Source organism: Ambystoma mexicanum, chromosome 5p (genome assembly GCF_040938575.1).
Source record: "Ambystoma mexicanum isolate Mex_15411 chromosome 5p, UKY_AmexF1_1, whole genome shotgun sequence".
Classification (NCBI taxonomy): domain Eukaryota; kingdom Metazoa; phylum Chordata; class Amphibia; order Caudata; family Ambystomatidae; genus Ambystoma; species Ambystoma mexicanum.
In genome coordinates, this window is record NC_090930.1 from 714650907 (window position 1) to 714676958 (window position 26052).

A 26052-nucleotide genomic window follows, 5' to 3' on the forward strand; every position below is an offset into this window, starting at 1 on the left:
TCTAAGAACCCACCCATAAACCATTCCATAAAAATGTGCTACATCATCATGCTTGAATATCATTGATAGGCTCTAAGAAGGAGAGCATAGGCAGAAGAAGAGAGGAAGGTCTTGAGGTGCTTCCGGAACCGGAGATGGTTTTCCTCAAGTTTTAGAGTGGCAGGGAGGCTGTTCCAGAGGGAGGCCCCGGCCGAAGACCGAGATCTACCCCCAGCTCGTAATCATGGTCATGAAGTCAGGGGCACAGGCTTGCAGGGGTCGCATGCACAGGAGACCTGGGTGGACACTGTCCTGGCGCCTTTGGCGCCAGGCTCATGAACAAAAGTAAACAAGAACATCCATTAAGCACCAAAAAGCTTTTATTATGGACATAGCACTTCAGATGCATTAACCTTGAACATTCCATCCATTAACCAGGATGCAGCTATATAAGCTGCCCCGATCCTCAAGACAGACGCTTTGCGTTATTCTGACCTTGTAAGCAGCGTAACGCTCACCGTCGCCTGAGGTCAGACTTACCTTTGAAGATCCTGCTTCCTGGACATCCTGCTTCCTGCCAGCATACTTACCAACTGGGGGAAGCTATTCTTACCTGTACATCTCTTCCGCGAACCAAGTATTCATCTTTACATTTTCCGGAACGCCGTAATCTTCATCTTGGCACCGCAGCACAACACGCTCCATCATCGACAGCAACGCCTGCAAGGAAAAACAGAAGACAAGGTTAGACATCGAAAAAAACAGTCAGTTTAAGGTTGCGCTTCGCCATACTGCACGCTTTTCCTTAAGCCATCACTTACCTGCTGTCGAACATTGTGATAGCACCCATCTTCCATCCGGCCGCGTCTCACAGCTGCATTGAGGCCGCATTTCCATCTAAGGGAAGAAAACAGAAGAGAAACATTATTGCGGGCATAAATAGGAGCAACATATAAAGACATTAAACAGAACAAACAGCATCACAAGAGCTCAATAAAGACTTACCAATCATAAGGAGAAGCATAGTCGCAGCTGGACTGGACTAATCCTTGGATCAGTGAAGGAACTGGATCCCATTCGACGCGCCCCTGCCAGAAGTAGCAGGACGGAGAGCTTATGGCCCGGCCTATGCACACAGAAACCGTACTTTGGGGTGAAGGGTTTGAGAGGTACAACAATCACAGATTGGCGCACTCACACACTTATCTCCACGCAGGAGCAGTATCACCACGTACCACCGCTCACAGCTTTTCTACTGAGAGAGAGGCCTGAAGGGGGTGATTCAAGTTCAGGTAGGGCTGCAACCATGCCCCAATGCCTCCGCAGAGACCAGGTGAGCGTAACACTCATTTCTTTGAAAAACGACTAACCCTGAAGGAATTAGAGGTAGAGGAGCCAAGAGCTCGAGAGGGGAGGTAGGGATAGCTGAAGGTATTTTGGACCCAGGCATCAGAACGCTTTGTGGACAATGAAGAGGGTTTTGAATTGAATCCTTGCATTCACTGGGAGCCAATGGATGGATTTCAGAGCTGGAGAGATACGATCACAGGGCTTGAGGCCAAGGACAAGTCTCGCAGTCCTGTTCTGGATTAGTTGTAGAGGGCGGAGAGTAGATTTAGAAAGAGGCTGTTACAATAGACCAACCTAGAGATAACCAGAGCCTGGAAGACCATGAGCTTCTGGGGGAACGAGAGGAAAGACAGAGTACCTCTGAGGAGGTGCAGTAGGAAGTTTGACTTTTTAGAGACATCAGAGATGTGGGCGGAGAAGGAAAGTGTGGAGTCAAAGATGGCCCCGAGGTTCTTAGCCTCGCAGGTGGGGTAGGAGGAGGGCCAAGGGAGGCCGGCCAGAGAGTAAGGGGAAAGGATGGTGAAGGTGTGCCGATGAGGAGGATCTCTGTCTTGCTGGCATTCAGACAAAGGTCATTGGCGGAACACCAATCTTGAATGGCAGTTAGGCAATCAGAGATGAGAGAGGGAGAGGGAATCATATGTGAAAGGCCTGTATGGAAAACAAGATGGCCTAAATTTGGTGGTGGCAGTATGCACCGCAGTACCATATCATGGGGATGAGATCATTCTCAGGGGAGGAGACTGGAGCGGCGATTAGGGAGCTAAAAGCTTTGAAATCACCAGGTCCCAAAGGCCTTGCAAATTCAGTGATATGAAAGGAACCTGGGCTTTGCACCCACATTTTACAGTGTATCTTTGCTAGAACAGGGAGGGATGGTACAATCCCCAGGTCATGGAGATAATCTCACCTTATCCCAGTTTCTAAAGAAAAAGGGGCCTGGGGATCCATCAAATTATAGTTTATTATCCATGCTGGATGCCGCCGGTAAGTTGTACTACAACCTCCTCTTGGCTACACTACGTAATTGGGTGGAAAAAGAACACTTACTATCACTGCAGCAGACTGGATTTAGAAAGAAAATGGGGACTTATCATAACAGCTGGGTGTACAATTCCTGATAAGTATTACATTGCAGCATTGGAATTTGAATCTGTACATTGCATTTGTCCACTTTTCCAAAGCATTTGACTATGTAGACAGAAATTGTTCATGCTATAAGCTGACTAAATGAGGTATACATTCGGACTGCCTCTCTTTGATGCAACACTTCTATGTGCAAACATCTGTGGCGGTACCTCTGAACATGAACGGAACTTTGAGTACATTTGCACCAGTAGTGGCCTAAAGCAAGGCCGCATGCTTGCACCTACCCTTTTTAATGTATATGTCGCCGATTTAAAAGATGGTCTGGATAATTGTAATAGCTACCCTCCAAATGTTGGCTCGTAGCCTGTCAGCTGGCTTATGTACACTGATGATACAGTGTTATTATGGTGTTAATAACCCGTTCCACGGGCTACACTGGGGGGGGGGGGGGCAAAGGCCCGGTAGCTGGAGTTAACGGCCCGAGCAAAGCTAGGGTGGTTAACGAGGAAAACAGAACACTGATAAGAATATTTAAGAAGGCTATGGAGTGGGATTGTATTTGTAATATAGAATACCAAGCATGGGTACAACCTTTAAAACCTTATGTCGGGCAATGCTTTACGTATTTTCTTCCTTTCCCCCATTTAACTACATTTGACGATCTGAAGCTGAAATATTTTGGCATGAATCCGTGCTTCAATTTGTTGCCATCATTAATGGTACTGGGAGCAAAGAATCAGATGCTATATAATGATCATAAATGCAGACTATGCCAGACCGAACTGGAAACTACTAAGTGCCTCCTTACACAATGTCCCGGCTTATGTGAATTTTATGAAAACATATGATATCAAGTTGCAATGAGCCACAAGAGACTTAAGTGACATGGGGGCATGTTGTGGAATAGTATATTTAACCTTACTTCTAGAGTGCTCACTCAGGCGGCATACAAGGTGTGGTGTCATGCAATAAATTAAATTACTATGAAAAGTATGAAAAATATTACGCTCTAGTTAAGACATTCACTTCTGTTGTGCTTGCTGTTTTAAAATGTTCTTTAGGTGTCTAGGTGATGGTTAGAATTGATCTAGATTAATTGGTAAAAAGAAAGGGGCTTTTTATACTTGCAACCCAAAAGTGATTTTATTGATGGAAATGTATCTGTGCTACAGTTATGACTAATTATATGATCGACGATATAGATATAAAATTCTTATAGTGAAATAACTATGATTGGAAAGAGATATAGTTTTAAAAAATTGTTTTGAAGAAATAGTTTTGATATGAAATTGTATTGTATCATTTGTATAGCTCCTTGCATCATTGGTATGGTTCCAAAGCGCTGTAGGTTGAACGCCCTTGGGGACGGAAGTCCAGGTAGGGAAATTCGAGAAGTGCTAGCATGCGTGTATGCAGAACAGCCAGTACAAAGATATGAAGGGGAGGCCAAGTCCCTGCTAGCCACCCATGTCGAGCAGGCATGTGGATGGATGGTGAGAGGCAGTCTAGAGGGGTTATGCGAGAGCGGGATAGTTATTATGTGTGCAATTATATATCGAATTTTTGTCATGAACAATAGCTGCATTCTTATGGGAGAGGTGTTGTGCAAAGTGTTTTTGAGTGGTGTATGATGGCAGATGCGTGCAAGTCTGCGGCCGTGCAATAGGTTAAAGTTCCATATGCATCGAGTGCAGAAGGTTTAAAAAGCATTGGCTGTGACTTAATGAGTGCCCCAGTGCTCTAGCTACATTCACCTTTCACCTAGAATCTTTGCACTAGTTACATTCTATCCTCACCTAGATACCCTGCACTGGATTGATTGTATATTCATCAAAATATATATAAGTATTGTTGTATATTATTGTATATATTTTGTATTGTCATATTAGTGCGCTCTACAAATCCAAATAAAATAATATTAATCATATTAATTATAAATATAGTGAAAAGGTGTATTCATAACCATATGACTTGATAAAAAACAATTTAAAAATAGTTTTCCTACAGTGACCAGATGTCCCAGTTGTCCTGGAATCGGGCCCTGTGTCCCCTTGTCCTGTGAAAGTTTTTCATTGAAATACCCCATCCCGGTTTTGGGGAGAGGTTCAGTAGTTCTTGCAGAATCCCATCCATGACTGTAGTGAAAGTATGAAACCGTGCTCTGATCTAAATGTAAGCCACAATGCTATTTTACCAACAACTCATAATAAAAGTAACCACCAACCTTTCAGTTAGCAACCACTGTGATTGTGCCAGAAACTTTTTGGGAAAAAATGTCATAGCCAGGCCTATGATGGCAATCGGAGCACAAAGTCTGTTGTGTGTCCATGCTTCTACAGTTACATCCAAACATGTACAGAAAATCACCCCCATACCATTTCCTACCAATGAAATGTAGTCCTTACAGCCACTTTCAAATTGTAGTCATGCCTTTATGTTGGTGGCCTGCCCCAGTTTTCTATTTTTAGAATGTGGTCACCCTATAATATATTCAGAGTAGACGCTGTAATTCTTCAATATGGGATCTCAAGGTTTCAGAATCACTGCCACCTAAATGAAATCTCCACCACGATATTGGTGCCAGTTTTCATGTTATCACTAGCAATTGATTGTCTTTAGTGCCTTACAAAGGTATCTCATGGTTGACTGTAAAACCCCTGAATCGATTGACTCTACAAATCAGGTTTGTTTGGTAAGTGACCACACTGAAGTCAATAGCAACAAATGCAATTTTGCATGTTGATGAAAGCTTTCTGGGACGAGTGAGCCCACTGAGTGTATGTAAGTCAGTGTTGGGAAGGTGGCAATATGACTAAGGCAGGTGATACACTCCAAATGTGGATGAGCCGAGGTATGCTGTAAAAGCTAGTACGTAAGAGGAGAGAGAGTGGGCACTACTGCTGAGTTCAATGGGGAATTAAGGGTGTGGTAAGTACATTTCAGGGAGGGCTACAGATGGCCAAACGTGGAAAATCGAATCTAAGCATATCAACAGTGAAGACTGGAGGAGAAGACCTACAGTACTGCATGCTCACTCTGTGAGACAATAGTCTCCTATAAAATTCTGGAGGTATTCCAGTGTCGGGAAAGCAAGTAGTGTTTGAATCAGGTATTTTCAATATATTTGATTCAGATTGAACAAAAGGTGTCTCAGAAGCAGACATGTAAATGCAGGCCAATGCATTTCAGAAATACATCCTTCATCAGGGCATATCTAGAAGAGTAAAAAGAATAACAGAACAGATATATAATTCCTCTATACACCAAGTCAAAATATATATAAATACCAGTGAATGATGTGCATCCCTACCTGCCGCAATGGACAGACTTGTCCAACCTTAACTGCGCAATCATTAATGCACGCTCTATCCATGCCCATGCTATTGAGATCAATGACCTAATCACCACCCACAAATTAGACATATTAGCCATTTCTGAAACATGGCTCCATGAAGCATCTAACCCATCCTTACACCTCGCCCTCCCTCAGGACTACACCATCCTTAGACAGGACCGCAATACCGCCAAAGGTGGAGGCGTCGCCCTCATCTATAAAAACTCCCTGGCCATTAGACTGTGTAACCAACAATGGGACAACAACGCAGATCTTCTCTATGCTAAACTTGCTCTCTCCCCCAACTGCACCAATAACCTCATAGCCACATACAGACCACCAGGCTCTTCCCCCGACTATCATAAACAACTCCTCCAAATCATAAGCAACAACTTGAAAGGCTCCACTAAAACCATCTTGCTTGGTGACCTAAACCTGGGCCTAGATGACCCCAAGGACAAGGCTGCCACACTCTTAGCCAAGGATCTCTCTCACATGGGGTTCCAACACAAAGTCACCAGTCCAACCCATTGCAAAGGCCGATCCATCAACTGGATAGCAGATCATAACTGTTCATCGACAATCTCCTCCATCTCAGCCCTCCCGTGGACAGATCACTATTTCATCCAATTCTCCATCCCAACCACACCCACCCGGAAAACCCTTACTTATGCCCCTCCCGCCAAAGTCAGAAGCTCTAAAAAAAACTCACGGCCAATAACCTCGCTCTGCTTCTTGATATCCCTGAACTGAAGCATCTTTTTAACCAAGATCCCACCTCTCTCGCCAACCTCTACAACAAGGCCCTCGCCCAAGCCATTGACTCTATCGCCCCACTGGAAGAAAAAAAAGAGAAAAAATTCTTGCACTCCAACTCCTGGTTCTCAGAAGAACTATCGGCATTACGCACCAAGAAACGTAAAGCCCTATCCAACTGGCAATCCACACCCAACCAATCCTCCCTCAACGAGTTCAAAGAAATCTCACGGACCTACAAAAAGGCCATATTCAAAGCCAAATCTGAATCATTTAATCATAGAATTACCAAAGACAGCTCCAAATCCAGAGAAATATTTTCTATATTCAAAGAACTCACCACTCCCGAGTCCTGACGAGATCATCCAGGATGAAGCATGGTGCACAGGCATCCAGACAGCCCTCCTTAATAAAGTGAAAACGCTCCAAGACAAAATAGAATCTCAACGTAAAGCACTCAACAACCTTCCCATGTCCCCCTCACTCCCCTCTCACAACCCTCTCCCTCAAATACCCCTCTTTACCTTTAGAGAAGTTACTGAGCTAGAAGTCTCCGCCCTACTCAAAAGTATCAAACCTTCCGCGTGCAAAGGGGACATATGCCCACCCACCATCATCAAAGAGTGTTCAGAAGCACTCACCCCAATCATCACAGCTTTCAACAATGCTTCTTTCTCATCAGGAACTGTACCTCAATGCCTAAAAGAAGCCTGGGTTTGCCCTCTCTTAAAAAAACCCTCACTAGATCCTACTGCCCCAAACAACTATCACCCCATCACCACTGTCCCCTTCCTCCTCAAAATCCTAGACAAAGCTGCCCACAACCAAATACAGCAATACCTCGAAACCCATGCTATTCTAGGTAGAAGACAGTCAGGTTTCCGCAAAGGCCATGGAACCGAAACTGCCCTTCTAGATTTAAAGAATCAAATCACTAGTATAATGGACACAGGCAAGCCTGCTCTCTTCCTACTACTCGACCTCTCTGCAGCGTTTGACTTAGTCGACCATGGCATCCTCACTTCCCACCTATTCAATGCTGCTCATTTTTCCCACGAAGCTACGACTTGGATCACCTCATTTCTAGAAGGTAGAGCCATGAAAGTGTACTCTGACCAGGCTAAAACTCCCTTGACCACCATAAGCTGTGGAGTCCCACAAGGGTCATGCACCGCACCAACCCTCTACAACCTCTTTACTAAACCCCTCTTTGACTTACTGGATTCTCTCGGCATAGCCTACACAAACTAAGCCGATGACACACAAGTCCTCCTTCCACTGACAGGAGACTATACACATGACACAGAAGCACTACTCAACATCTACACCACGATACAAACTTGGATGGCCATTAATGGTCTTTGCCTTAACGGCGACAAAACAGAGATCATCATCCTGGCCCCCAGCGAAATTCTATCCAAGCTCAGCCAAGACTACTCACACATGCCTATCGACAACATTAACATACCTGTCTCTACTGCCGTGAAGACCTTAGGAGACTATCTTGACGCTACACTCTCTATGACAAGACAAGTCAGCGCCATCTCCTCTTCATCCGCTCTGACCACTAAACTCATCTATGTGTTAAACAAGGTTTCACGGGATCGCTGGTTACCTTTTCTTCCCGGGGTTCGTGGAGTCGAGGCAGCCAGTCTGTCGGAGCGACAATGCCGATGAAGCAGTAACGCGGGAAATTAACCCAACACCCTCCTGACAATAAATGACAGGATAGCACTGAACCAACTCCCAACGCCACGGGTGGCACTTCTCTGCATTAATGTGACGTCGGGACAGTGTTTCCACTGGCAGAGAAGGCGAGTGAGTCCTTATAACACCAGTAGATGGATGAGCTGTTCTTCGGGACTTCCAGGAAGGCAGTAAGGCACGGGTACCGGCAAGGCACAAGACAGGTGAAGGGGGAAAAGTCAGGCAGCAAGGACAGGGAGGACTGACCAGGGAGGACTGACCAGGGAATTCCCACGGGAATTCCCACGGGACAGGAATCAAGGAAGGAAGAAGGCTAGACAGGGAACCCATACAAGTCCCCTCCTAACCCCAAAACCAGAAAGTAGGTAAGGACAAGACAGGGCTGGGAAACCAGGAACTGAATGTACCATGGAGCAGGGAAGAAGAGGAAGGTTGGTAGGCAGGACAAGGCAGGGCAAGACTAAGCAAAGGGTAACTGGAGAGACTGAGGCACAGGTAAACATGCTCCAGCAGCGCATACACGGCAACAACCGCGTTGAGACGCATTGTCTCCGTGCATGCGAAGCCCTTTTAAGGTCCGGGGCCAAAGCGAGGCCTGGGACGCAAGTCTGTGTTACTGCGCATGCGCGAATGTCGAATACTGACGATCTGCGCATGCGCAGAACATGCAAGATGGCTGCGCCCACAGACCGCGGAACGGCGTGGGGAAAGACGCCACTGCGGATAGAGTCTCCATGAAGGAGGAGACTGCCGAGGCCGAGGACCCGGATCCCCGTAGTAGGTAAGTGGCGCACGCGAGCGCGCGGCGTGACACTATGCCATAAAACCCTACCTTACCACTCCCAACTGCCTCTCCATCGCTAGAGCCACGATAGGAGCTAGACTTGATTATTGCAACGCCCTCTTAGCCGGCACATCCTCGAAAAATCTAAATAAGCTCCAAATAGTGCAAAACAACGTACTCCGTGCTGCCCTGCACATCCCTAAATCTGATCATGTATCACAGGCCCGAAGAAATGCCCACTGGCTCCCAGTCAAGGAAAGAATCAATATCAAAATACTCACCCTCACACACAAATGCATTAACCACACTGCAGCCGCCTACTTATCAGAAACCATAATCAGGAAATCCTCCTGCCGGCCCATAAGAAGTCACCTTGCTAACCAACTTCAAGTCCCAAACATAAGAAGAGCTAAAGCTGGATGCATTGGCTTTCCACACATAGCACATAAGCTCTGGAACGATCTCCCCATCGCTCTGAGCCGAAACCTCTCTGTACTCCTTTCGCAAATCCCTCAAAAGTACTCTCTTTACCTAGTCCTACCCCACTGTCTGCCACTGATATGAACTGCTCCTTAATGTGCCATGCCTACACTGCTAGCACATGTATCTAAAATTGCTAGCGTAAAACAAAAATGACTTGTAATCATCATCGTACCTACTCTGTAACTTCTGGTTGTATCAACCGGCTTTTTGTAACCTGCTTTTTTGTAACCAGCCAATATTCTACATGTAACAGCGCCACGATGCTCACGGGCTGATTGTGCGCTTTAAACAAATGCGAATAATTAAATAAATAAATAAATGAATAAACCTCTGTGCGGGAATAAACCAAAATTCCATAGCGTTAAATTCTACTATTGCATAGACCAACTGGAAAGATACAAAGTCAAAATAAATTGATCAGAGTAAAACGTACAAAAAAGGAGAAAAATAGCAAAAAAAGGGGGAAAACGTACCTGTGTGTTTAAGCGAAGGCCTGCTGCAAAAGTCAAAAAGAAGTAGTGTAAAAATAGGGGCCAACAAAAAAAAGACAAAAAACGCATGGACTAATATTAGAGTTCTTACCAACTAGTAGGTAACAGTGCACATCAAGAAAGAAGAATAATGCTCCATGGTCAACAGACCGTTTATATGCAGCAAAACAGTCTCCATTCTCGAACGACGCGGTAATGCAATGACATCATCACGTGGTGTGCGATGATGTCACACGGACATGGCATGAAGCACTGAATACAAGATACTAAAAACTTGCTTAACCTTAAGAAAAAAGGAATTTGCAAAAGGAAAAAAAGTAGGCTTAGAGGGCGGAAAAATTGAGTCACTAAATAACAGGAAAACGTGAAAAAATCAAGACACTTAAGATTACTGAAATGAAAAAGTGAGATGAACAGAAAAAAGTAGATGAACCTGTGTGTGGTGAAGAAAGTTCAACAAAAAATAATAATAGGCACAAGGTAAAAGATACACAAGGAGATAGAAATAGAAAATATAAAAAAAATAGAAGAGAAGTACCAATCTAATAGGAATCTTTACGTACAATGACGAAGGGGGAGTGATAAGAGATGGAGCTGAGAGAAGATAGCTAGAGATGGGACCAGAAAGAGCATGATTAATGATCAACCAAAGTCCAAATGAAACATTTACTGATATACAGATGAATCAGATCGAGAAATAAAAGTCATATTTGTTAAAGGAAACAAGAGAGGTTACACTCTTCATTCATGCCAACACCAGCAGCAATGACATCCAGACGTTCGATCCAGAAGGTTTCTCTGCAGTTTAAGATCTTGTTGTGGTCTGCATGTGGTTCAAAAGAAACAACTTCAAGAATCTGGAAGTGGATTTGTGGAAGTTGGTTCAGTTGATCAAGGAAATGTTTTGTTACTGATGAGTTGAGATTTTTTTGTATGCATGTTAGAATGATGTTCACTGGTAAGCCAAAGCTGAAAGCGGTCATTTTCTCTGTATTCCAAAAACAATGGTGTTCATTCCCTTTATAGTTAAGATAACACTGTATTTTATAATTTCTGTTGCTAACTACAGGTAGTCCTATTGAACATTACAGAGGCCTGGCGGTGTTGTGCTCTTAATAGTCCATCTTCTTATTCAGCCGCCATTGCTCACCCAGGGTCACTAAACTGCCTGATCCCACTAAATCCAAAGCGGACCGTAAACACTGCAATCTCATCTGTTACATAGAGGGGTCCAAAGAGGTACCCGCAGCGGTCTTACTCACTGGGTGTGTTGGTGTTCGCTCAACTGCAGAACCACCTTGAAGTCCGTCATGGGAGCCTGTGACCATATTCACCCCCACAGAGGCAGCTTTTTCCTATCTTTTAGATGGCAGGCGGCCAACACTTTTAGAGGCCAGCAGACTTCCCATTGGATGATGGATACCAATGGATGCCTGTACCGTGAGGGTTCTGGTGTCTATATACTACAAAGAGGGAGGCTCTCGGTCTCTGGCACCAACTCACATGGAATGCACTACTTTGGACAGTTAAGAGTCATTCTCCCAGTTGGATTCTACATTTAGTCCCATCTGTTTGCAGGATGTCAAGGTAAAGGCCATGGCGCGACAATATTTGCTTTAGAGGAGTCAGGAGCACTCAAGATAACAGCCAGCTTGCTTAGTCTCCTGGTAACAGCCCCTAATGAGTTGTCTATCAAAATAGTTTAAACTATTACAGATTGGACTACCAGATGCCACTGATATGCAACACATGAAAATATATAAAAGACGTATGCTACAATGTGTGTTCTTGAATGACAGGGGAATAATACACCTCCACCTGTTGCAAATATCACATTTTTTAAAAAAAACATAGAAAAGTATGCAGCTATTCAGGTCAATGATTCTGAAAGCAAAACAACAAAGCATCTGTTGTATAATCAAATTTCTTAACACTGCTTAGTAGTTTAACTTGAAGTTTATTCTAAGAGTCCCCGGCAGCTGCCGTCGTCAGGCCTCACCGCCGTAATCTGCAACGTCCACTTCTCTGCATTCGAGAACAGTAGAATGCAGAGAACCGAAACGTTCGCAGATTGACATATAACATTATTAATATACTGTAACATCTCCCTTTCTTATACACAACCAAGGAACACCAGAATATAAGAAAAATGTATATATATATCGTTTTGAAAAGGTAGGAAGGGGAATCAAAGGGTTAAAGGAAACAAGTAGAAAAGAAATAAAAGATTGAAGATTAATCATAAACAAAACACATGTCTATGGAAATAAATCTCAACCAGTCCTACAACATAACTGTACTAAAAGGAATGCTTATCTCTACTATATATATGAAGCACTGTAGTATAAAGGATACACCCTACTGTTGATTTCATCAGCATAGCCTCCAGATTCTAATAACAACTCTGATATATGAATATAGTCAATAATAAATGAACCCTTCCTTAAAGTTAGGTACAACTCTCCTGGGTCTTGAACACTCTCCACCATTATTTCTGGAAACTCTTTGGTCCTCTCCAGTTGGTTCTTCTCCAGATCTTTTTTCTCTTCCTCTCTCATCCACACTTTGTCTGCATCTAACAAAATCATTGTCAAAATGTCTTAATTCATTTTCTTCTGCTGAGATGATATCATCACAAGACCACTTGTCTCCATTTTCCAACACTACTGATTTTCTGAGGCGCTTAATAACTTTTTGCGGGGCACGGAACTTAGACTCTCCCTTCAGAACTCTTTTGGGTTCTTTTACTCTAACCCAATCACCAGCTTTGATATTATTTTCCTTCACACGGTTATGCTGATTATAGTACTTTTTGTATTGATCTTGTTTTTTCTTAACTCTCTCCATAACCTCATCCATGTTAATGTTAAAATCTTTCCTTGTAGACATCCAAGCTGTTTGAGTCTGTTGTTTGCAATCCTACCTCTCATTAAAGTGAATGGTTCTATACCAGTGACAGAATGGGGTGTAACCTTATATGTATCCAACGCTTCTTTCAAAGTATCTTTCCACGGCAGATTATTTGCTATTGCCAGCTGAATAGTTCCTTTTATGAATCGATTCATCCTTTCCACAAGTCCATTGCTCATTGGGTGGTACAAAGCTGTGGTATTATGTTTGATGGCTCTATCACTTAAGAATGTCTTAATTTCCTGTGACACAAATTGAGTACCATTGTCAGAAATTAATTCCTGTGGATCACCTTCTCTACTAAAGATCTCCTCCAAGAATTTTGTAACTTTACATGTCGAAACTGAGTCTTCTAAAATTCCACATTCAATCCATTTCGATGTATAATCGACTAACACTATCAAATATATTTTCATGGGTTCCAACACTTCATACGGGCCAGAAATATCAATGGCTAGTTTAGACCATACTGTATCAGGCACAGTTACAGGCTGAAGGGGTGTGACTCTTATTACTTTGCTTTTATCACTAGCTGCACAAGCAGAACATTCCTTAACAAGTGACTCTATATCACCCCACATACTGGGCCACCAATATGTTTCTCTGACTCTTCTTTTTGTCAAATCTCTGCCAATATGTCCTTCATGTGCAATGTCCATAATTCTTTTCCTCAATGCCACTGGTGGTACAATACGATCACCACGATAAACATATAAATCATCATATGATATTTCATCTTTAATCTTCTCCCACAGTTTAATTCCCTCTTGTACAATTTTCCATCCATCTGTTACAGCCTTTTTCAACATCTCTTGTTTTGGGTCTGAATTAGTGGCTGCCATCCATTCTCCTTTATCAAAACTTGGATGAATATGTGCAATAATGGAATCCATATCTTGATCCTCAACTAAACTTTCGTCACTTAGCATTTCAAGGTATTCATCCTTACAAGGCAAACGGGAGAAACAGTCAGCAACTTTGTTGGATCTGCCAGGAGTATATTTTATAATCACATTATATTGCATAATGATCAAAGTCCATCTTCTAATGCGAGGTGATGTTAAATGGGAGTTCTTGGGATTTAGTACATGAATAAGAGGTTTATGATCTGTTTTCAATTCAATGGGAACTCCCCAAATTAATCCCTTGAAATGTTCTAATATCCATTTAACACCTAGTGCTTCTTTTTCAATAGTGGAATAATTTCTCTCCGCTCCTTTTAGGGATCTTGAGGCAAAAGCTATCGGAACAAACGACCCATCATGGAATTGTTCCAAAACTCCACCCAAACCAACATTGCTTGCATCTACTGACAGCACAGTTCTGGCCCCAGGGTTGAACATTTTTAGTGTGGGTGCCTTATTGATCAGATTTTTTATATTGTCCAATTCCTTCTTGCATTCTGCTGACCAATCAAATTTTGTGCCTTTGGTCATCAAATTTCGCATGTGAACAGTTTTTTCTGCATAATGATCAACAAATTTAGAATAATACTCAGTGAGACCAAGCAGACTCCTCAGCTGATCCTTATTTGCAGGATCAGGGACCTTCAAAATGGTATTAATCAGAGTTTCCTTGGGTCTTATACCTTCTTCACTGATACAGTGACCTAAATATGTAACCTCCTTCCTTTTAATTTTGCATTTCTCTATTTTCAATGTTAGACCTTTTTGTTGAATTATCTGCAGGACCCCTAACAATTTAGCATCATGATCTTCTTCACTCATGGCTGATATTAAAATATCATCCTGGAAATAATGCACGCCTTTTAGACCAGTAAACAAATGTTGCATTAATCTCTGGAACACCGCGGCTGCCGATGCCAGGCCAAATGGCATCCTTTTATATCGAAACGCCCCCAAAGGTGTTATAAATGATGTGAGGTGTCTAGATTCTTCATCTAATACAACCTGATGGTATGCTGATGACAGGTCTAAGGTAGAGAATATTTTTGCTGGTTCCATCGTTGTTAACATCTCTCCTATGTTGGGTAACGGATGTCGGTCAATCCATATGTTGTTGTTGAGATCTCTCAAATCTACACACATCCTAATGGATCCTTCAGGTTTCCTTACAATGACAATTGGAGAAAGCCACTCGGAACTTTCAATTGGTTCAATAATATCATGAAAACATAGTTTATCCAACTCCTTCTGAAGAGCTTCTCTTGTGCCAATGGGGATGTTTCGCACTTTGTGGACAACTGGCTTAGCTCCCCTCTTCAATATTATTCGATGCTTGAAGCCTTTCAAAGCTCCTATGCTATCATTGAAAACTTTGGGAAAGTTTTTCACTAGATCTTCAGCAGAATTATATGTATTGCTCATTATACTCATTATAGGCTCTTCTTCCCCTGGATGTATTCTTATTTTTAGTGATGCTTGCTCCCACCAACCAACTATTGAGTAACCTTCCTTAGCAACATAAAGTTTACAATAAGTCTTCCTTCCCTTGAAACATAACTTTACCCAAGTGTATCCAATTATGTCAATGGGAGTCTTCCCATATCCTGTAGCTTTGACAGTGGGGATATGAAGCTCCTTTATGTCCATCTTCAACACATTCTCGAATGTATTTATATCAACCATCGTGTAAGGTGATCCCGTGTCAACCATCACCACCAACATAGTATCGTTTATCGTCATGGACACCCATGAGCCCATAGTGCTCCCAGTTGTGGCAACAGTAAGTATATGTACCCTGTCTTCCATACCACTGGTAATCGCAACTAGGTCGTTTGATGTAGAGGCTCCTTCAACTGCCCCTACTGATGCCATGGTGCCTCTGTTCCATTGACCATTGTTGCCCATGTTGCTATAACGTGAATTGTATCTGCCTCTTCCTCTTGTATTGCGGCAAACTTTACCAAAATGGCCCACGTATCCACACTTGTAGCACTCTGCTGAATGAGCCGGGCATTCTTTCTCAATGTTCACATGTTTTGACAACCCACATTTAAAACACTTGTTCTGTGATCTTTGAAATGTCTCTCTGTTTTGTCTCCAATTTGAATTGAAATCTGACTTCACTACTTTTTTTACAACAGCAACAAGTGCTTCTTCACTACCATCGTATTTTCCTTCACTGTTGACATGTACAGATTTAATATCAACACTGTCATTCTTGTTCTATATCTCCTTCATGCACTTCTCTCCAAGTTCAAACGTCCTTGCTATTTCAATAGCCTGTTCCAAAGATGGGTTTTTAGCTTGCCAAAGACGTTGTTGTATACGGTTGTCAGCTACATGAAGTACTAATTGATCTCTCATATACTCGTCGGCTACACCAGTGAATTCACATATCGAAATGAGTCCTCTGAGAGCTGCTATATAATCATCAACCGACTCACTTTTACCTTGCTTCCTGGACAGAAACCTAAATCTTTCCAAAACAATGTTTGTTTTATTCCCAAAATGTTTGTTTAATTTTAACAACGCAATCTCATATTTCCTTGACGTGGAAGCAGAGTCTCCAGCCCCTAGTTCATTATAACTGGGCTCTGGCAAAGTCCTAAATATTCTTAAGGCTTCTGCACCTATACAGTTCAGCAAAGTAGCTTCCTTGACATCATCATTGTATTTCGCACCACCTACTGCTCTCAGATACACTTGAAAGCTGTCCAGCCATTGTTCCCAGGGGCACGTCGGATTTCCAGGCAAAGGTAAGAATTTCATTGGAGCCACAACACTCTGCATGGCCAATGATGCTATATGCACTAGTAACCAGACGGAACTCCTTTTTTTTTTTGTATCTTTCTTTAGCTCCTCTGCTTGTTTATGTCTTTTTTTTTTTTTTTTTTTTTTTTTTTTTTTTTTTTTTTTATAGTGCAATCCCCATTAGTTTTTTATAAGCACTGCTGCACCACTCATACAGCCATAACACTGGACATATCCTTGCTTGTCGTTGCAAATGTTCCTTGAACTATATTTATTCAAAATCTTCAGTCCCAGCACATTTCAATGCAATCCTTGCATGTCTAGCTTCACAAAGGCTCTGCATCCATTCTTCATGCAGTTGCCATGGTTACTTTGCTGGATTATACAAAATGGAGGCACGTTCACTCACGTTGTTGGGTCCTTTCCTCTAGCAATTCATACACGACTCGCTTATACAGCCGTTGGCAGTCCGCGCGCACATTCACACTTGCGGTATTCAAACGATTCTCATATAAAGCACAGAGACAAGTAAATCTCTTTTGTCTCCCATACCTGTCACGTCACTTTTGTTATCTTGAGGATTCAGTTATACATATTATCCTGGAGTTCGTAGTGGTGTACTGCAATCATAAATAGATGTGCGCATCCAGTCGGGGACTCTCATCGAACGTGCCGCTAATCCTCGTCGCCATTTGTTGTATAATCAAATTTCTTAACACTGCTTAGTAGTTTAACTTGAAGTTTATTCTAAGAGTCCCCGGCAGCTGCCGTCGTCAGGCCTCACCGCCGTAATCTGCAACGTCCACTTCTCTGCATTCGAGAACAGTAGAATGCAGAGAACCGAAACGTTCGCAGATTGACATATAACATTATTAATATACTGTAACAGCATCCTTAATACTGAGGATTTCTTTACATAGGATGTCAGTTATAGAACCCAATGGTAACTTGGTACTGAATTGCATCTTTTCTATCTATATTTCAACAAAAAGAATGGAGTAGAACACGTAATATAGGCAAGACTGTTGTGTTATTTTGGAATGTTTGGATAACTGGCGTTTACTCACTTCTGGATATAGATACCGAAGTGTTGTCTTCTTTTGTGCTGTCAACATCACTGGAATTGGACTCTTCTTTAATCCGTACGTTTTTTATAGGCTGTGCGCCTGTTTTACCTATTTCACAAAGAAAATGGACAAAAAATGAGTGTTCCCTCTGTGACATCATCATGTACTATTCCTGTTTGTTCATACATTCTGTTGAATTTTCAAAATGTCATGGCATAACATTCAAGACACAGTATAAAGCTAGGCTAGGCAAAGGGGGAGAAAAACTCAACATACAAAATCTTGCATTACCGAAAATCGAATATTTAAAAAATCATTGGAGAAGAACAGAGAAAGTATAAAATAGGTGGGACAGGACCAGCGTTGTGGCCCTGTCAATGGGCAGAGTGAGCCCTCACCCGCCCAAAACAAGTGCCTGAATGCAGGCAGCCCCCCCCCCCTCCCCATCCCTAATTACCTGCGGCGATGACGGCCTACCGGCCATGGATGGAAGGGGGCAGCTGTCCCAAAAAACGCGAAGTACGTCAGCAGTGGGGTCGAGAGTCCCGCCGCACCCAGGAGAGACGCCGGAGATCATGCAGCGCTGTGAGCATCCCTGACTCGGGGTGCCGCCAATGCCATAACACCGGCCTCAGGACGCAGCAAGGGCTGTCACAGCACCAAGGGGTGCCGCGTCCACCACAACACTGGTAGGCTCTAGCAGACTGCTGGAGTCTGCCCTTATGGGGAACCACCCCTAACCCACCAGGGATTTCTAATTAATAAATAAAGGCCCCAGGAAGGCCTTATCCCCTATACCAGCAGGGATACTGTTTTTATTATTATTGATTTCAAAGGCCTAGAAGCCTTAGAGGAGTCCAGCGTACCGGAACCTCAGCAGGGTCCATGTGGGAAAAGGGGCGGGGCTTACTAGCCCTTTTAAGCCTACCCATGGCCTTACCCTTTCAAACACCTTGGAGGCAGGTACGTGATTGGACAGGGTAAGTAGCCAATCCTGGGAGGGGGTGGGCTATTTAAGGAGGTGTGTGTGCTAGCGTGGGTTAGTTGGGCGAGGACAGGTGGAGAGTGTTTGGAGTGCGGAGGCTATTGTTAAGGAGGGGGGGTCTGTGGAGTGTTTGTGTGAGAGAGAGGAGAGTGTGAGTATTAGAGGTAAAGTAGGAGTAGTGGCTGAGTGTAGTAGGTGAGGTAGCAGTAGTCGTTGTTGGGAATAAAGGTAGTAGGTGGCGGGAGTAGCGAGGGAATAATAAAAGTGGTAGTCGGTAGTACGGAGGGGAGCAGGGCACCATAATCCCTGGGTTCTGTAATAGCAAGGAGAGTGTAGAGGGCACAAAATCCCTGAGTGTCGAACAGGGGCTAGCAAAGGGTGAGCGGGGCATCATATCACCAGGTACCATAAAAGTGAGAGCAGTGTGCAGGGCACCATACCCCTGAGTGTCTTGGAACATTAAAGTAGTAGAGAGATAGTGGTAGTAGGGAAATCAGAACAGTAGCAGAGTGGGAAGAGCGACAGTGAGTGGCCACATAGGAGTAGCTATTGGCATTGAGTGAGACAGCAATTAGAATGAGAGAAATAACCAGAGGCAGGAGAGTAGAGTGAGAGGAAGGAGGGAAAGGAAACAACCAAGGTAGACGGATAGTTGGAAGTGCAAGCGGTAGTAAAGAATAGGAGTGGGAAAGAAAGTAAGATCAAAGGGTGGAGGTGAAAATGCGGAATGAGAGATTGTAGAGGAAGTCACGTAGCAGAACAGTTGTTGGGATCAGTACGGCAATGGGTCAGGTGTGAGCTGCAGAGAGAAAGAAGGCACCATTTCCTATTACCGAGACTAACCAACGTAGGAGGGAGAGGGAAAGCTAGAAGTTCCCCATGGAGTCAGGTAGCCATCGTTTTAGGGCAAACACCTAAAGTGAAGAGAAAAAGAAAGACAGATGGGTGTAACCGATCAGAGATTTACTAATCGCCTAGATTGGGACGTCTGGGCTAGGGAGGTTGGAACCAGAGAAAGGAAAGTGCCGGCCTTAGTGTCAAAATATCCCTAACCCATTAGGTCCCAAAGAGAATCAGCCACTCTGGCCAGCCCAAGTATTAATAAATACCCTTGAAACTTTACTTTCGGAGTCAATGTGGTTCTTTGTGGCAGGCAGGCAGGCCCGTCGCATAGGTTACTTAAAAAAAAAAAAACAAGAGACAAGCCACATTCTATCAGCATTTAATTAATTCAGGGTGAACATTTCAAGTGGGTTATCAGCGATGGAGCATTACAAAACATAAGGACAGGGAAGTCCATATTCATCCGATCCTTAACCACAGTCGGGGGGAAAGAGCAATATATAATCATTAAGAATTAGTAATACTCTGGTGGTCTCTGGCGTCTTCAACCCCCAGCCTAATGAACAGTGCACTGAAAGGTGTTTCACCAATTCGAGATAAAGTTTGTAAACACTTGAAGGACAACTTCTGGCAATGCCAGCATCCTCTACCATAGGGGCAGTTTGACCGACGGCAATGGGCGTTGCAAAAATTATAAGTTACTCACTGTAGTGACTAACTTACTCCTAGTCCATAGTCCCATTTCCTCCATACTGTATGGGCGTCTCTAGCTGGGGATGGGAGACGGAACCTTTTTCACCAGAAAAAACCTTCTTCCCCCTTTAAATTTAGAGGCGCGCGAGGTGCGGCCCTGGGAGCATGCGCTCCCCAGACTCCGCCCACAGACGCCACTTCTCAGTCCCCATTGACGCGTCGACAATATTACCATTGCCTAATGACACCAGTTTTATTAGGGGGGAGGATGGTGGGATGTATGGAGGAAAGGGGACTATGGACTAGGAGTACGTTAGTCACTTCTAATTACTCCTACGTTGTTTGGGAGAATTCTCTCATTTCATGGCTAATTTCCCTTACCTATAGAGTACCCCAGCAGCTTTGCTGGATTTGAAGGGTTTATTTCTTTTTACCTGCTAAGAGTGAGACTCTTTTTTTCCCACTCTTAGGCATCTTTGCTATGTGTGTTCTGGGATATTTTTGTGTTTAATGCCTATGGGATCTTTTCTCTCACCCATAGGAACCATCTTTATGCACATGTGTTACACAGCACCCTCCGTGCAGTGACACAAGGGTGTCGTAGCGACCCCCAAACATAGACTCCATACCCTGGGACTGACTACTGTCTCCCAGGGCATGTAAAGTCCCCATTGACTTTACTAGTCAATCTCTATGAACTAAATCAGTACAACCCATCTTAAAATGGAAGTACTGGAAGGGGTTAATAGTTTTCCCCTATGGTCATTTTCGAGAGGGTACCTTAATGTCCCCCTCTACAAAGTTTCTGGCTGATGGCAGTGGTTACTACCTTTTATAATCGACCGCAAATATTTCCCTATGGGATTTTCCCATTGTTCGAGGCTAACACTTTTACTGACAGCCTCTAACAAACTGCCGGTTTATTTTATTATTAACTTTACTCCGGTAGGTTTTATTTGCCAGAACTTTGATATAATTTCTTTCTCGTGTCTTACTCTAAACTCCTAACTCAGGTCAGGGATCCTTCGTTCACCCTTTTGGCGGGCTTCTGCCAAGAAGCCCTCCTTTCGGCGCCTCCGAGTCTGGGACGGCTCTGTTGTTTGGGAGGGGGAGTAGAACCCCTGGACAGAGTTGCCACAGCGACTCAGGTCGCACTCTAACCTGATAGGCTGGATGGTCTCCCACCAGGAAGACCACTCCATTGTGTGAGTGACAGCTAGGCTGTATGAATGGGTCTCTTTCTGCATAAAAGCAGGGTTCTGAGGACTGGAAGAGCAAGACGTCGCCACTGGAACTACGGAACCGAAGAGGAGAGAAGCCACAGATATCTTCAGCATCTACACCACCGGTGAAGCCCTGCCGGATCGTCTCACCACTTTTCTTCCACACGACGAGAGGAGATCTTCAGTGAAAGAGCCTCCTTCCCTTGAGCTGATGGGGTCAACCAGTTCACCTATCGTTTCCTCGGACCTGCCTTGGTCGAAACGACAGTGCCCAGCACTTGGAGACCGGATAGCCAGGCAGCTATCGACCCGGACCGCGATTAAAAGGAGCATACCTTTTAAACTTCGTTTGGCAGCACCGCGGCTGGTTTCATCCCTGTGTAGTGCAGTGACTCGAACCTTCCTCCACGACGGGAGCCTCTCTTCCTCTGTTGGACCCCTCGACCTGCAGGAACTACCAGGAACAACCGCCACTGCAGGAGCCACTTCTTCACGTTTAAGGTACATTGTTCCGCCAAGCCGCCCTTTCTCCGTAGTAGCCCTAAAGGTGTTTTAAATCATTTAACTACTTGTTGGGTCGGCCGCCCTCTCTCTTAACATTGTCTTTCGCCTTGCATCTACCTCTTCAATATTTTTCTACTAAAGACTTGACTGCAGCTACAAGAACATTTTTGTACCACCGACTCTGGCTCAGGCCTACTGACTCTAGCTGATTTGTTAGATCTGCTCTCACTAGGTTGGTTTTCAATGAGAAATGTGTTGATGCACCTAAATCTTCTAAACCCCTCTTCCTTCCTACTGTTTTAACTTGTGGATTGCCATTTTGCTCAGTTTTCATTGACTTATCTTTTGGCTAAAGTGTGACTGTGCATTACTTGTTCACAGAACATCAGCAAAGTGTTGCTAGGGGGTGTCTGAAGATATTTCGGTTTAACTTGTGCTTTCCCTACCTTTCGTTGAATTGCTAGAGTGCCATTTGTAGTTGGTTTTCACTGTGCCGTTTTGCTCAGTTTTCACTTTACCCCAAACTTGTCTACAATTGAATAGGGAGTTGTATATGCTTTTCCTTGACTAAACTTAACTTACTTTATCAACTGTGATCTATGTGTTGAAACTAGATGTGTATAGAATAAATATATTCTCTTTTGGATACAAAGCTTTAGTCAGTGTTTCCTTGCTCCATAGTACTGTACTGCCTATTGTGTAAACCCTGAACACTGCTCATCTCCCTCTTGAGATAAGTCTGACTGATCAGCCACAGCTACCAACTAAATCTTTGTGGTACAGACTGATACCAAAGGGGATTTATTGCTCTCACCTGTAGTCCTAATCTGATGTAGTGCTCCCTAAGGGAACTGCACTGGATTCTTCCTAACATACGTCCCGTCCCCCTTTCCTCCATACTGTATCAGCGATTACAACCGAATGTAGCCCCAGAGTGGAGAGATGACCCTCCTTAAGAAAACAAGTTCCTTAGTACTGCCTGTCCGAACGCCGCATCTGACCTAGAGCCGGCATCCAAACAGTAGTGCTTGCAGAAGGCTGAAGGGGTGGCCCAGGTGGCCGCCCTGCTGATGATCTGCCACGGGACGTGTCTCTGGAATGCGACCGCCGTGGCCTTGGCTCCGACAGCATGGGCAGGCATGCTCGCTGGAAGTGGTTTATGCTGCCCCTCATAGGCCTCCTTGATGGGCAAAACCATCCATACCTTGCTATAGAGCCCTTGGAAGCCTGATAACTCGGCCTTGACCCCCCTCCCTCAAAGGTGACAAACAGAGCGTCCGACTTGCGGAAGCTCATGGTCCTGTCCGGATAGAATTTCAGAGCGCCCTGACGTCCAGACAGCGCAAGACTCTTTGAGCATCGTCCTTAGGATCCGCAAAGAAAGTAGGTAACACTATCTCTTCATTTACACACTTGCACTGAAATGTTGGGGTGATCAGTGGTGGGGGGGATGGCTGGGTGGGTGAGAGGGGGGGTCAGAGGGAAGTGACTGAACACCGACAAGTTGAGGGGTTGTTGGTAGGGGTGGAGGGTGGGGGGGGGAACAGATGGTGCAAAGACACAGACAAATGAGAGGTGATCCGGGTCCCCATGATATTTCACTCAACAATGGCGACACTTAATCTTATAACCTGGAACGTCAGGGGCCTTAACAACCCCCCTAAATGTCGGAAAGTCTTACAATACCTAAGGCGCCACCGGGTGGAGGTGGCCTTCCTTCAGGAGACCCACCTGACGGCAGAAACCGAGTCCAAATTTGGTAAAAGTTGGGGGTGTCACAGGTAATTCTCCTCTTATTCCTCCTACTCCAGGGCGGTGTGCATTATGGTGAATAACTCGGTAGGATTCCGGCAGACCAAGGTTCTGAAGGACCAGGAGGGCAGGGCACTGATAGTACAAGGGATTATCCAGGGGAAGCTATACACACTGATTTGTTATTATGGGCCTAATCAGGATATGACGGAAAGTTTGGAATGGGTGGAGAGGCAGGGGGATATACTGGAGGGGGAAATTCTGTGGGCAGGGGATTTTAAGTCAGTGATAGGCCTGACCCGGGACCGGATGGGAAGCATCATACGCAGGGGCAGTAGATGTTCGGATAGAATTCTGGGAATACTGGTGGTATGGGGAATGGACGATGTATGGAGAGTGAGGAATCCGGTAGTGCACCAATTTACGCACTACTCTGCTCCACATAATTCGGCTGCACGACTAGATTATTTCTTAATATCCCATGAGCTCTTGGGACAGACCGGTGTTGTGGAAATATTGGCTCGCACCCTTTCGGATCATGCCCCCGTGATGGCCTCACAGATATAGCCTTTAAGGAAGAGCTATCGAGCGCTATAGATCCGTACTTTGATATTAATGAGGGTGACTTCAGTGGGCACCCTGTGGGAGGGATTTAAATGCGTGATAATGGGGGTGTGTATAGCCAAAGAGTCGGGAATCGTGAGACGGATACGGAAAGAACTAGCTGACAAGGAGGAGGAGATATGTATCCTGCAGGAAGCGGACCCTACCCCAAGCAAGCTTCAACAAGGGGAAATAATGCAGAAACTCCAGGAGTTTCACGCTCTCGCCCAGAGGGAGGTGAAATACCAGTGAGATAGGAAAGCCACTCGTCAATATGGGGATGGCCAGGCCCCGGGGCAGTCGCTCGCTAAGGCCATTCGGATGTGTGGGCAGGAGAATAGAATAATGGTAATCCCAGATGAAAGGGGGTGGATCAATTTGAAGATGAGAAAATAGTTCTCGAATTCCATACATTTTTTAGTTGCCTGTATTCCACTGAGACAAGGGCCACACAGGCAGATATAGACACCTATCTGGATCAGGTGGGCCTATATTGGTGCTCGGATGGGCAACAGGAATGGCTGAATAGACCATTAACTTTGGAGGAGGTGGTCGTCGCCATTAGGTCACTGCCTGGTGGAAAATTTCCCAGCCCAGACGGCTTTACAGCTGAATTTTATAAATGTTACGCTGACAAATTGGCACCATATCTGTTGCAGGTTTATCAACAGGCAGTGTCTGAGGGACGACTCCCACACTCCCTCAGGGAAGCGGTGGTTGTGGTATTGTTAAAACCTGGGAAGCCTGCAGGGGACTGCTCCTCGTATCGCCCGATCTCACTTATTAACCGTGACAATAAAATATTGGCCAAAGTATTGGCAGCTAGGTTGGCGCCGCTGATGACGACAATAGTCAGGGCTGATCAAGCGGGATTTATCCCGGGGCGATCGACATCGTTTGGGCTGCAAAGGATGTTTGGCCTGATGGCGGCGGTACCGAAGGATGAGCCGGCGGTCGTGGCTCTATTGGATGCCACCAAGGCATTTGATTCCGTCGAGTGGCCGTTCCTGTTCACAGTTTTACATAGGCTGGGCTTAGGAGGACTAATAAATTCATTGATATCACTGCTATATACAGACCCGGTGGCCAGGGTGAGGGTAAACGGGCAAACAACCGAGTCAATACCGCTCGACCGAGGGACACGCCAGGGATGTCCACTATCCCCCCCCGTTGTTCGCCCTGGCAATAGAGCCAGGGTAAGGGAACTACATATACACAGGGACTTCAGCTGCACACCCATCGGGTGGTGATTTCGTTATATGCGGATGAAATGGTCATGTTCATCCGTCGCCCTGAGATTAACTTAGACCCGATCATGATAGACGTGCAACTGTTTGGGGAACTGTCGGGGCTCAAGGTGAACATTAGTAAGTCGGTCATGTTCCCGCTAACGGATGTGACGGACCGGTTTCAGGATAATTGGGGATTTCAGTGGGAATTGGTCAACACCCGCTATTTGGGAATCACTATAGCCAGGGTGGAAGTGGTGGTCTATCACAGTAATTACTTGGAAGCACTCAAGTCGGCCAAATCAGCAATGCACCCATTACTGTGCCCAAGAAATACTTCCGAGATCTCTGTTCAGCTGTGACAAAATTAATTTGGGCTGGTAAGCAGGCACGGGTCTCCTGGGATAAACTCGTAGCACCCGTTCGGGGGGGGGGGTCTTTTCTCGCCAGACTTTGAACTATATTATACGGTGGCAAAAGCTAGTTTCCTAAGATATTGGTATGGGATGGCGGCTGAACGTCGACATGTAGATATAGAGAGATCATTTGCATCCACAGCATTACTACGGGCAGTTATCCTTACGGCACCAAACTGATCACGTATAACTCGGAAC

At 44.6% G+C, this 26052-nt stretch overlaps 1 protein-coding gene across 8 annotated transcripts in view; it reads right to left on the minus strand.

The window, feature by feature from the left end:
* The window catches only part of LOC138481148 (zinc finger protein 250-like), a 729359-nt gene that overhangs the window by 109035 nt on the left and 594272 nt on the right, over positions 1 to 26052 (minus strand). For 7 of the 8 annotated variants that reach the window (XM_069613085.1, XM_069613086.1, XM_069613087.1 and 4 more), the window contains one exon: positions 17607 to 17714. In XM_069613085.1, the coding sequence (XP_069469186.1) occupies positions 17607 to 17714 (108 nt within the window). Of the gene's footprint in view, positions 1 to 9955; positions 9979 to 17606; positions 17715 to 26052 lie in introns of all 8 variants that reach the window. The other variant, XM_069613088.1, reaches the window with a different exon arrangement.